Source organism: Microtus pennsylvanicus, chromosome 4, assembly GCF_037038515.1.
Source record: "Microtus pennsylvanicus isolate mMicPen1 chromosome 4, mMicPen1.hap1, whole genome shotgun sequence".
Lineage (NCBI taxonomy): Eukaryota > Metazoa > Chordata > Mammalia > Rodentia > Cricetidae > Microtus > Microtus pennsylvanicus.
In genome coordinates, this window is record NC_134582.1 from 67617590 (window position 1) to 67631083 (window position 13494).

General features: G+C 44.9%; 1 protein-coding gene across 1 annotated transcript in view; it reads left to right on the plus strand.

Moving 5' to 3' along the window:
* Nucleotides 1-13494, plus strand: part of Osbpl1a (oxysterol binding protein like 1A) — a 186476-nt gene that overhangs the window by 4015 nt on the left and 168967 nt on the right. Inside the window, exons 2-3 of the mRNA XM_075969282.1 lie at nucleotides 8908-9030; nucleotides 12659-12744. Of these exons, the coding sequence (XP_075825397.1) occupies nucleotides 8910-9030; nucleotides 12659-12744 (207 nt within the window). The 5' untranslated portion in view covers nucleotides 8908-8909. The remainder of the gene's footprint in view (nucleotides 1-8907; nucleotides 9031-12658; nucleotides 12745-13494) is intronic.

The following is a 13494-nucleotide window of genomic DNA, read 5'->3' on the forward strand; positions in this document are numbered from 1 at the left end:
AAAGTTCTGACCATTTCTATGCCGTTTACGTAGTGATTTTTTTTTTTTTTTTGGTTTTTCGAGACAGGGTTTCTCTGTGGTTTTGGAGCCTGTCCTGGAACTAGCTCTTGTAGACCAGGCTGGTCTCGAACTCACAGAGTTCGAGGCCTGCCTCTGCCTCCCGAGTGCTGGGATTAAAGGCGTGCGCCACCACCGCCCGGCTACGTAGTGATTTTTAAAAAAATAATTTATTCTTATTTTATGTACATTGCTGTTTTGCCTGCTTGTATGTCATTGTGAGGGTGTCAGATCTTGGAGTTACAGACAGTTATTAGCTGCCATGTGGGTGCTGGGAATTGAACCTAGGTTCACTGAAAGAGCAGTTAGTGCTCTTAACTGCTGAGCCATCTTCTCCAGCTCCTACATAGTATTTTTAACTTCCTTTGTAGTCAGAGAACATAGCATGGGGACACATCCCATTTAGCAGTGGCCACTTTGGAATGCGGAGTTAAGCAGTTATCTGAAATACCTTTTAAGGTTTAGTTTCTATGTATATTTGTTTATAACATTTAATTTTTCCCATTAAAATTCTTGCACCATAATGTAGCTAAAGTATTATATTAGCATATTGATATTCAATCATACAATAAGTATCTGCTTGTGATTTTTTCTTTATGATGCTGGGTGTTGGGTCCATGGAAGGGAGGTCGTACAAATATGGGGACAGACCACCAAAGTCTAATAAACCAGAAGCAAACTTTATTCCAGGAAAAACATTAAAAATTAAAAAAATAAGTCTCTATGGGGTACAAAAAGCTTCTCAGCTAGCTGGGACCACAGCCAGAGATGGATTTGTAAGGCTGTGGCAAAGACTAGTTTTTGAACTCTTTTTATAGCAAACGTAAACTAGTGTTTGTATTTACTTCATTGTTTTTCCCTGGCATTCCTTGAATGAAGCTGAGGCCATGATCGCCTTAGTTTTCTAAGAACCGCTGTCATGCACATCTGGAAGCACAGCTGGGCTGGTAGAGTTTTCAAGTCCCAGCTCCTCCGTGCATGTCTATTTGACTTTGCTTTTGATTAACTAGTTGTAGATTTGGGGATTGGAAATGATTTCCCCCAGAACTTGAGAATTTCTTAGCTGTTCACTTTGCCTTGAAAAGTCAGCAATTCTGATTCCTACTCTTTTGTTGTTGGAATCTTTCCTTCCCCAGAAGCTCAAGAATTTTTCTTTCCTGATGTGGGCTTTGGAAACCTTTAAGCTCACCCCCAGGAATGCAGTTTCCTCCAACAAGGCCACACTGTTAGGATTCAGGCATTATGTTGCCCCGTCTCCTGGCAAGGATGAACCAGGCAATACTCTAGCCAGCAAAGGTTCCTTTAAGAGACAAGTTCTGTCCATTCCCAGTCTCGCTCCCCTTCCCCCTCCCTGTCCCCCACTCCTCTCAATAAACTTCACACCCAATCTCTGTCTGTGTGGTATATTTGTCTTCCACAGTCCTCACATCCTGGGCTCACCTGCCAGGGTCCTACTTGCACTGTATCATAACACACACCTCCTCCAGCAAGGCCACACTTCTTAACCCCTTCCTACACAGTTCTTCTAACTTTGGACTAACATTCAAACTTAAGAGGCTGTGGGGACTGCTACTGACTTGTGCTGTCCCTTTAAAAGACAAGCCCTACACACTCCGCCCCCCTTCCACCTAGGCAAGCTATCTTCCTTCTGCTTCCAGCCTGCATGCTCTCTCACTCTCTAGTCTCTCTTCTCTTGGAAGAGGTGGCTGCTGCCTCCTCTCCTTTCCCCCCTTTCTCCTTCTCTCTCTTTCTCCGTCTTTGTTTCTCTCTCTCCCTCTCTTTTTCTCCCTCTCTCCCCCTTCCATAACCCACTGAATAAACTATACCCAAACCCTCTCTCTGCATGGCATGCCTATCTGTCTCCCACCCACCCACCTGCCGTGGCTCTGTGGGACTGGCTGGCCCTCAAGGCCTGCCGTGGTCTCCCACCCGGCCCTTGGGGAACTGTGCCTCAGCTTATATCTAAACCATTACATTGTTGCTCTGTGACTCCGCCAGGCTCTGTCCAATTCCCTCCTGCCTCTGGGCAGGCTGGCTGAGGACACGTGGGAACCGGGTTTCTTCATGGACAGCCCCATGTTCTATCTGCCTAAGCGCCAACCTCTACACACACCAGCAGCTTCGGTGGTGAGTTCTTCCCTTCTAGTCAGCTTAACTGTTTCTCTGAACCTAAGGAATTGACTGTTGAGCTCCCGGAAATCCTCTAGTGTTCCTAGAAATGGAGGGGATCACCCCCAACCACAGCCTTCACTGACTGACATTCATCTCTGGTTGCTTCCCAAAGCTAAAAACGTGAGTGGACCACCCGCAGTAGTCTTCCATGCTAGCACTGCACACGCTGGGTCCCTCGGGTTTTTGTTTTTCTTTTTTTCTATTGGGTTGCTTGTAAGTGGTCCCCACTGTGAGAGATCCCCAGGGTGGCCTCTAGCCTGAGTCGCTCTGACTAGGGCCAGTCAGGCTACATTATTAGCCCGCCTAAAGAGAGATGTTCCTCTACAGGCCTTGAGGTGTTCGTTTGCTGCTTTTGTGGGTTCTCACATTTTCAGCCATGGAAAATAAACTATCAGCCACCTGCTTGTAAACGCTCGGCCAGTGTCCTGCCAGCTCTGCTTTTCCTTCCACTGGGCAGCCCCTTCCCCACCTGTCTGAAAATGCTCTTTCCTCTCGCTCCCTTTCCTTCTATACTACCTCTGCCACTGCTACCGCTGGTTCTACAGAAACCAACAAAATTAGTCGGATCTGCGAGGCAACTGTTAGCAGTTCAAGCCCTTGCTGTCTGTCATGGCAGCTCGGCAACGGCGGATCACAGTGCTAAGTAATTTCCCTCTCTACTTCGTGTATAAAAGAGTGTGTAAATGGTGTGGTCACATGGGTGTAATCCTGTTTTAAATGTATGTTCTACATGGCCTCTATGTCTCTCTTGTTATTATATTTAAAACTTCCGTGGCTCAAAAAAACGTGACTTCTCCATACAACATGTGACTGCCGCCATTTTGACTGAGGTCAGGTCACCTCACTGCCATCTTAACTGAGGGCCAGGTCAGGTAACCAAATCCCGCCATTTTTACTGAGCTATTCCCTGCCGGGTCACCCAGTGCTGACTCTGTTACATGTGTGTTTTGCACAGTGGCATGCCTTTGATAGGATCCACCAAGAGCATCCACTTTGCCCAATTTCTGTTTAATATGTGTGTGTGTGTGCATACATGTGACTTAAATGCACGTATGTTTACTGTTAAATGTTATAATTGTCTGCTCCATTATATCTCTTTCCAGACTAACAAAAAGAATAAGTCTTATGTTTTAAGTTGGTATGTACTTTTAAGTCTTTTACAAAAATATGGTATATTTAATCTAATCCTGCTTTAAAATATATTAAGCTGTTCTCTACTATTGTCAGTTCTTCCAATAATCTTCTATTGCAAGCAGTTTTTTCTTCAGGCTTTTACAAGTATGAATCTTACCTGTTAAGTTGAGAGCCAATACAGTCAAGCTCAGACCCAGCTCTCTAGGCAGATTCTACAGTGTAGTTATAACTCATCTATACCTGGTAAACAGCCCTCAACTGCTCAGAGATCTGGGGAATATGACATTTAAATATTTAATTATTAAGAGACTTTTCATAATAAAAAGAGACAGGTTGGCTCCTAACAGCAGCACTCTATTTCCTCCAAAGAATACAGAAGACAAATGAGCATAGAACAACATCCATCCACACTTTGCTTCTACTGCCAAGTGCTGACCACTGGGCAAAACTGCCTTTCATCTAAACTGAAGATCTCGAGACAGTGGACAGAATTGCTGGAATTGACAGCCTAGCTGCTCAGGTCAAGGTAGGCTTGTCTTCCTACAGATTTCATAGTTTACAAGATCTTCTGGAGCCTGGCAGGCCCTGTGCTAAACAGCAAAAGGCAAATAAAGACCTTCAGCGACCATGGAGGACCCTGAGGAGTAGCTCTAGGGGCCAACCAAGTAAGTTCTCTGTCGTTTTTAAATCAATAACTCAAGTAAAATTTTATTCTTCTCTAAGATCTCTGATGCAGTTTGACAGCTGAAAGGTTTTGTCATTTAAAAGGACAGCCTCACCAAACAAATTTCAATAAGCTACAAAATTCTCATGTTGCAAAAATATCTGTCACAGTCATTCTAATATAAATATGCTGCTGTTTTAAACTTAAATTTTTACAAACCCCCAAATTCTTGTGAGTTCCAGGGAGCCAAATTGAAAGATCCACCTTAAACAGGTCTAAGAAACACCAGATATTTCCATACCACAACTCCCCTGACAGGAATGAAGAGATTAGCTACCCCAGGATATGACCAGTACCCAGCTTTCTCAGGTCCCCCTGCCCCAAGATGACACCCACAAATAAGCAGGAGGCAGTCTTGAGAATCTGCTGTTCCTTTAACCTATTGTGCCTAACCTCTGGCCTTTTTATTATAAGAAAGAGATGGGACTGTTAAGACTTGCTGCTGACTTTCCCTGTCTCTTTAAGAGACAAGCCCGCCCAGTCCCCCCTTCTGCTGAGGCAAGGGGATCTTAGCTACCAACCTGTTCTCTCTGTCCTGTCTCTCTCTTGGAAGAGGCGGCTGCTACTCCTCTCCCTCCCACCTCTGTTTTTTTTCCCTCCCTCCCTCCCTCCCTCCCTTCCTCCCTCCCTCCCTCCCTCCCTTCCTTCCTCCCTCCCTTTCTCTTTCTTTCCCTCCCCCTTCCCTTTCCATCCATATCCCATTGAATAAACTATACCCAAACCCTCTCTCTGCATGGTGTGCCTATCCATCTTAGGTCACCTGCTATGGCCTGGGACCTGTTGCTCCTCGTGGCCTGCCACTGACTATGCTGTTTTTTCTTAAACCATTACAAGGACTATTCTCATTCAAACCACCACCTGGGGATTTCTTGCCCATAGATCAGAGATTAAAAAGAAAATTATTGGGTTCTCAACATTCCCTCCAATTCCATGAGGTTTTTTTTGGTAGGGGATTTCTGTGTATCCCATGCTGGCCTTTAACTCCCTATGGAGCTGAGTCTGGTCTTGGAACTTACAGCAATTCTCCTGCATCCACATTCCGAGTGCGGGGGGAGGGGAGTTATAGGCCTATGCCTCCCTGCCTGGCTTTACTGTTTTTCTACCACTGCTGTTTTCTTGGGTATACCTTTAGCTTTATTTCCCACTCTGCTACTGAGCTCTTTATTTTTACTGGTTGTAATTATCAACATTCTCTTTTCCATTATTTTAAGAATCACAACTTAAATATTATTTTTATATTATATTATAATTATGTCAATCTTAATTTTAAAACTTTTTTAAAAATCTGAATAATTTGTCTTCTCTGGTTGTTTTTCTCCCTTGTTTGGTTTTGGCATCATTCATATCTTAGTAGCTTTGTTTAGATTAGATATCTTGTCCTTGGTAATTGGCTCTTGTTTAAGTGCAGGGCAATAGCTGACTAGAAATTGAGCAAGTTGGGCAACTATTATTGCCAGCTTGTGTAAGGCTTACCTGACTTGGTTGTTTGCTGAGAGCCTGTGTTTTGGAGGAATTGACTAGCTGTATCTTCTGAAGGGTGTTCTTGGCTTGCCACTGTTAGGAATGTTGCCTCTGTGAAGGCCAGAGGTCTGGGCATCTGGGTTCCTTGCACAGGCTTCCAGATTTGCTGCCAGGCTCATCACTGCCTTACAGCTAGAGACCCTTTCTTAGCATCCCCCGAGGATTTATTTGGCCAGCTCCATTTTGATGAACATGGGTGGCGTGGACCACATGGTGACAATTGCTGCTTGCCAAAGTTCTGCATTTCAACATAGCACCTTTTTAATTTTTATTGATTGTTGCTGTTAATGCCTTTCCCTTTGGGGATTATGTATGGGCTTTGTAAAGGATGGACATGTGTAGAGTGGGAGCCTCTCTGGGAGAACTTCCCCATCGCACCCTCCTAATTAACCAAGAATAGGAAAGTTAGACATTTACTAGATACACCTGACCCCAAGGATAAAATGCCTACAATCTAGATCCAGATCCTGAGGCCATAAAAGGCAAGAGTTCAGTGAATAAATAAAGAGAAATCAGAATGATCCCGTATACTGGGAAGAGTATGACATCAGGACCTTCCCTTTTGGGGACGTTATGGAGGAAACAGGTTCATATAGTAAGACTAAGAAGCTGTAGTATAGTGTCTGCTCCCCAGAAGTCCTTTTCCCAAAGTTGGGCAATAGGATAAGGGTCTTCAAGAAAATTCCTGCTTAATAAAGCAGTCATTCTTCTTATCTATAGCAAAAGGAGTTTATGGCCTGGTCTGACTGGTGCCTATTGTCAAGGTCAAGGCCAGATTCCTCTTCTCCTGATCATAATCCACATCCCTGTTCAAATTCCCCTTATCTCCCTTTTAATACCACACGCAAGTATGCGGTATAAAAGGTGTAATCATTTCTCAAATGCTGCTGGTGGCCATCGGATTCATCCTCAGATCACATCTGTCTCCTCCTCTCAACCTGAGGACTCCACACATTGTCTTTGGGACATGAACACTCTTGCCAGATCAGTTCTTTGGCACATGGGCATGTCTCTAACTCTCCAGTATTGCAAGGACTACAGCTGTAAAGATGCTTTGTGTGTCTGTAGGACAAAGCTCAGAATGGAAATGTTACATATGTACTTTGGAGGTGATTTGATACTGCAAAATATTGCCTCTTCCCATGCAGCACGTGGAAAGTGGTGCACATTGTAGCTTATAAGTACGCATTCCTGCCTCTGCCTCCAGCACTGGGCATGCTCAATGTGAGTACACATTCCTGCCTCTGCCTCTAGTACTGGGCATGTGTTAGGGTCCTGGAGAAGTCGTACAAATGTCAGCATATGCAATCAGCAAGAGTGTTTATTATCTTTCCAAGGTACCAGCATGCTGGGTTCGTACATATAACACAAAGGCAAAAATGGAGAATGACTATCTGTAACGTGAACAGGGGGCAAGCCTGCTTGTTTGTTGGTGTTATCTGTCCCGCCTAGTACCCCACAGCCGGCAAGCCCCAAGAAAATCACACATAGGTCTCCATAAATTATAAGCTGATTGGCCCATTAGCTCTAGCCTCTCACTGGCTAACTCTCACATCTTTTTTTTTTTTTTTTGGTTTTTTCGAGACAGGGTTTCTCTGTGGCTTTGGAGCCTGTCCTGGAACTAGCTTTGTAGACCAGGCTGGTCTCGAACTCACAGAGATCTGCCTGCCTCTGCCTCCCGAGTGCTGGGATTAAAGTAACTCTCACATCTTGATTAACCCATTTTTCTGATCTATGTTAGCCATATGGCTCAATACCTTTTTTCAGTGGGGCAGATCACATCCTGCTGCTTTGGTGGTCTGGGCAGGACTGGGAGGAATCAACTTTCTCCTTCCCAGAAATTTCCTGTTCTTCTTGCATCATTTCTACTTCCAGTTTGGTTTTCCCACCTATACTTCCTGCATGGCCAATCAGCATTTATTTAAAACATGATTGACAGAATATAGACAATTCTCCCGCACCAACTATCTTCCAAGAAAATCTTGCAGGCTCTTCTATACAACTAAAGGAATTCTAAAAGCAGTGCGATAGTTCTATCCAGGATTGGCTTATGCAAGTGGCAGTCATAATTAGTTTCTTTTCTTCTCTCTCTCTCTCTCTCTCTCTCTCTCTCTCTCTCTCTCTCTCTCTCTCTCTTTCTCCCTATCTCTCTCCCCCCTCCCTCTCCCTCTCCCCTCCCCTTTCTTTTTTCTTTGTTTGGTTTTTTGAGACAGGGTTTCTGTAGCTTTGGAGCCTGTCCTGGAACTAGCTCTTGTAGATCAGGTTGGCCTCAAATTCACAGAGATCCTCTTGCCTCTGCCTTCCGAGTACTAGGTTTAAAGGCATTAAAGGCACACGCCACCACAGCCCAGCTAATATTAGTATGTTTCTAAGTGGTTAGGGTTAACCAGTTGACTGAGGCTATAGCTTTTATATTTTTGGGCAAGTATGGCCATGTCTCAGGCTTTATCCTTATTTGGTTATTGCCCTAAGGTACCTGGGGAGGAGGGAGTTGGCCACGGCTCTGTACTCAGTATGGGCAATTCTCCTTGTCCTTAACTTTGGTGTGTGTGTGTGGGGGGGGGGGCATTGGTGATTGATTGCCCTTTGTTCAATTTCAGGAGGCTGGAACTGAGGCCTAATTTTTAACTAAGTTATTAGGGGTCTGTCATGATATTTGCCTGCTCAGATTTTTGTTTGTTTGTTTTTTCAGAATGTTTATATGTAGCTTTGGAGCTTGTCCTGAAATTTATTCTGTAGACCAGACTGACCTTGAACTCACAGAGATCTGCCTGCCTCTGCTTCTTGAGTGCTGGGATTAAAGGTGTGAGCTACCACCACCTGGCCAGATTTTTCTTATTAGTACACCTTCCTGCCTATGCCACCAGCACTGGGCATGCTCAGATTTTTCTTTTGTTGTTGTTTTTGGCTAGTGGGAAAATTGTGCTTTATTTGTTTATTTACTGGTAAGAACGAAATGTATAGTTCTTCTGAGAATGGCATTTTTTTTTTTGGAGAATGGCTATTTTTAACATTTTCCCATCTTGACATAAATATTTTAAATTTGGCTATAATTTTCTATATTTAGTTTGGGGCTAGGTAAAGATGTATGAGAGGAAAAAAATTAAGTATTGTCACTGCAGGCTCTTTATGTCCTTTTCTAACTTATTTTTTTCTGGCCCTGAAAAACAGTTTCTAATGTCTCTCCTGAGCTGCAAATGAAATGACTCTTCCCCCTAGAAAGCAGAAGCATCAGCAGGTGACAGCTACAAGCTCATTATACTGCTAGATCATAACTCTACTTTTATTTTTTAATCTAGAAATGAACACAGAAGCAGAACAACAGCTTCTTCATCATGCCAGAAATGGCAACGCTGAAGAAGTGAGAAAGCTCCTGGAAGCCATGGAGCGGACTGAAGTGATCGCTGACATCGACTGTAAGGGTGAGCTCCCCGTGCTCCTGTTTCTAGCTTCTCTTACACCACTCTATCATGCCTTTAACTCTAATCCTTCTGCTCTCCCATAATAAATCTCACTCCTTTGCCTTTGAAGAAGTTCTCCATAGTGTGTGAAATGTCTTTCCTTATGCCCTGTAGGCAGAGGATTGAGGTCCATTCTTAGAATTTTGTGTTTCTTAAATCTTAGAAGCTACAAGGTTGAGCTCAAGTGTGCATTCTCTTGATAATGTTTTTATTATTATTAGAACTATTGTAGTTGAGCCAGCAAGTTTGGGTGCTGTTTGCCCAGCATGGAAAGTGCTGTGATCATGTTGGGAGAGACAGACAAGCTCCCTGGCCTTGTTGAGATTAGTCTAGATGAAGAGACCAGGCTAGTCTCCACTACAAAAGAGGTGACGGGGTGTGGAAACTCCGGTGCACGGGTCATTAGCAGAGGGACAGGTGACAGGGTGTGGAAGCTCGGGTGCACGGGTCATTAGCAGAGTATCTGTCACTGCGTGGGTGCATGAGTTTATAGCTGAAGATCTATAACTTAATCTACTTATTGGATTAAGTAGAAGTAGCTACTTAGAAATGGACTTAGGAGTAAGTGACTTAGCTAGGTGATGTTAGAGAAGAAAAAGATAAACAGAGAGCTAATAAGAGATATAATTATGAGAGAGGGGTTATTAAATTGGCTCACGTTATCAGAGGGGACAGTTAAGGAGTGGGTGAGGAGCAGGCACTGTGGGTGGTGTGTGTGTGTGTGTGTGTGTGTTAAGGATTGGTGAGGGAGCAGGCACTGTGGGTGGTGTGTTAAGGATTGGCGAGGGAGCAGGCACTGTGGGGGTTAAAGATTGGTGAGGGAGCAGGCATGGGGTGTGTGTGTGTGTGTTAAGGATTGGTGAGGGAGCAGGCACTGTTGGGTGGGGTTTAAGGACTGGTGAGGAGCAGGCACTGTGGGTGGTGTGTGTGTGTGTGTGTGTGTTAAGGATTGGTGAGGGAGCAGGCACTGTTGGGCAGGGGTTAAGTACTGGTGAGGAGCAGGCACTGTCAGCTGGGCTGTGATGCTGGAAAGGTCTAGAGTTCTGTGAAAGCTTCTGATTTTGCTTTGATGAGGAAAGGTGAGGTCATTGCTCGGGGCCGTGGTAGGTGTTAGCAGTTACGGATTCAAAGATGTTGGAGGGTAGGAGAGACTCCTTAGCCAGGTGTTATAAGAAGGATACCAAGCCAAAGGGTGGGGCTTGACTGTGGTGCCCAAACTCCTCAGGGTGCTTTTTACTTTTCCTTCACCATTGCCTGTAAACCTGGCTCTACTTACAGACAACCTGAATGAGGGTATATGCCAGGCCACAGTCTAGGCAACTGTGGCAGAGGTAAGGATGATACTACATCAGGGCACAATGTACAGGCCAGAGTTGGTGAAGGGGGGGGGGGGCAGGTGTCGGCTCTGACAGTGACTTCTTGGCAGTGAGTGGAGATGCATTTCGCAGGAAGTGATGGGAGCAGGCCGTGGATGGGGTGCTGTAGAGCATGCGCAACCGGTTCTGTCTTCAGCCCTACATGAGCAGAGCATGGTAGTGCATACTGGTAATCTTAGCACGCGGGAGATGGAAGCAGGGGATCAGAAGCTAAAGGTCAGCTTTGAGGCCAGCCTGTGACACATGAGCTCTAGTTTCAAAGGTGGGGATGGTGGTGGGTACCAAGGGGATAAAGTTGCTGGCTGCCAAGCCTGATAATCCAAGTCACTAGAACCAATTGGGAGGAGAGAAGAGAACTGACTCCTGCAAGTAGTTGTCCTGTTTTCTACATGTGTGCCAGGCATCTGTGTCTACACACACACACACACACACACACACACACACACACACACACACACACACAGAGAGAGAGAGAGAGAGAGAGAGAGAGAGAGAGAGAGAGAGAGAGAGAGAGAGAGTAAATAAATAGAATAAAACATAAATGAAGTGAATTGAGAAACAGACTAGGGATCTTGGATGGCTGGGGTGTCCTCTAGGATGGTGCCAGATTGTACAATATAAAGTGTAATGGTCTGTCCTGTCCCTTTAAGAAACAAGCTCCACCCACTCCCTCCCCTGTCCACTGAGGCAGACAGATCTTCCTTCCTGCTTGCAGCCTGCATCTTTTCTTCTCTCTCTCACTCCCCACCCCCCGTGCTCTTCTCCCCTTCTCCCCTTTCTCCTCCATAACCCACTAAATAAATATCCAATTTCACTCTTTGTGGCGTGCCTATCTGTCTCTGTCTCTCACCCGCCACTAGGCTTCCTGCTTGGAACCCAGCTGCCTTCATGGCCTGCCGCCACTTTGGGGACCTGCGGCGTGGTCTCATGGCCTGCTGTCCACTGCAGCCACTTGGGGATCTGCAGCATTTTTACTTAAACCATAGCATAATGATGGTTGGCAGCATTGTGATTTGCTGGGAGGCTTGGCAGGCAGCAGCAGGGGAAGCAGCGGAGTTATAGCTTAAAGAAGGCCTTGTTACATGAGTGGAAAATTTCTTGGCCAGCAGCCTACTTTTGATGTAGGGGCTCAACATATGACTTATAGTTGATGAGGTACTGTGGATGCTTCTGAATGAGGAGCAAGGAAGGCTGGTCATTATGGGAAAAGCTAGGTTTTACTGAAGAACAGAAGGCAAAAGAAATGCTTAGGAAAGTAGCTTGAGGTGTTCCACAGGTCACTTAGGAGAAGAAGAGATGCAACGGTTGGTAAATGGGGGCATGCACAGGCTCTTGGGCAGCTGAGCCTTACAAATCACAAAGGTAGAATGGAGACTCATTAGCCTGCTGTAGACACCGGCGTTGTGGCTGTAGATGTTTGGCTTCAGAGCTGGAAACCCAGGAGCTGCAGTGCATGGCAACTGTAGGCTCTGGAGCTCTGCTAGATCCTCTAGCTGTTGGGCTTTGGGGATTTGTCATTTCTGCAGCCTGAGCTAGAGTTCTAGTAAGCTTTGGGAGCCCATTAGAACGTCCTTTATCTTGTTTGCTTAATTGAATTAGATGGCTTTAATTTCTGCCACTGTGTGAACCCCTCTCCTCAGATTGCTGTTTTGGATCTGATAGTTCACTGCTTTTAACACTGGTTTTGGTTTTCTAGCTGTACTCTCCAGTCCTTGGTAACCCAGTCTTCTCATTAACTGAGATTCTATCTGTAAATCATTGTCTGGGGTGAGCAGTCCGGCAGCTGCCACAGGGATACTCTAACAGTTACCGTCTGAAGGGGTCTGCAGCACCTGCGGCTCCTCAGTCTACCCTCCCGAGTGCAGCAAGGTTTAAAGGAGTTAACATTAAATGCCGTGCCAAGAGGACTAGGTGTTGAAGATGGATCTAGCCTAGACTCTTAGAGCCAGCAGGCTGATGGAGATCAGGTAGTTGGAATACAGCCTTGCATGACTGATCCCTGAAGGATGGATGTGATGAACCGACAGGGGATATCCAGTCTAGTCCTGTGAGACTGAGTCCATTGAACGTTTGCGGTTCTTACTGTGGTAACATCTTGCCTCTCATCAGTAATATGAGGCCTGTAGGCCAAGGTACCTCATTAGAAAGAAACCCAGTTTATTGAAAATTGCCAAAATAGTATTTAAAGATACCTTTTTCTCTCCCATTTTTAGGAAGAAGTAAGTCTAATTTGGGCTGGACACCTCTTCATCTGGCATGCTATTTTGGACATAAACAAGTGGTCCAGGATCTGTTGAAGGTCTATTTATAGCTTTTTAATGCCTGTAATACTGTGGGGTCATATGATGAGAAGTCTTTGGAAACACTGAGCGCAGTAGCATGCTGAAGCAGCAGCACGTCCTTAGACGTAGTTTCTCTTGACTACATAAACGTTTATATTTCAGTTATACATTGCTGGGGTTTTTTTTTTTTGTTTTTTTTTTTTTTTTTTTGTTTTTTCGACACAGGGTTTCTCTGTGGTTTTGGAGCCTGTCCTGGAACTAGCTCTTGTAGACCAGGCTGGTCTCGAACTCACAGAGATTCGCCTGCTTCTGCCTCCCAAGTGCTGGGATCAAAGGCGTGCGCCACCACCGCTCGGCATTGCTGGGTTTTTTTAAATGGCAAAAAGGGGATATCAATAAAAATAGTTTTCAGCTTTGCAAGCACGATAATTATGGAAAAGGCGCAAAGAACATCCTAAATAATTAAAAATAACTTCAGAATCTCAGAGAAGACTTAATGAGAACTGAGCCCTCAAATGTCATATCTGCTAACTTTTCACATAGGGCTATTTTTGAAATCGAATCATGTACTTAATTTGTGCATTTAAGCCGAGGCATGTTTTCATGTGAACGCTTACATATTGATGGTGGAGCAGATGCTTCGAGTCCAGGGATAGTTCTTACAGTCCTGTCGCTGCTACAGTGGAAAGGCTGATAGTCCCTTGGAGAAAAGTCTTGACTTCTGCTTGTCTGGTAGATTTTTGCGTTTTAGGAAAGCTGTTTACTTT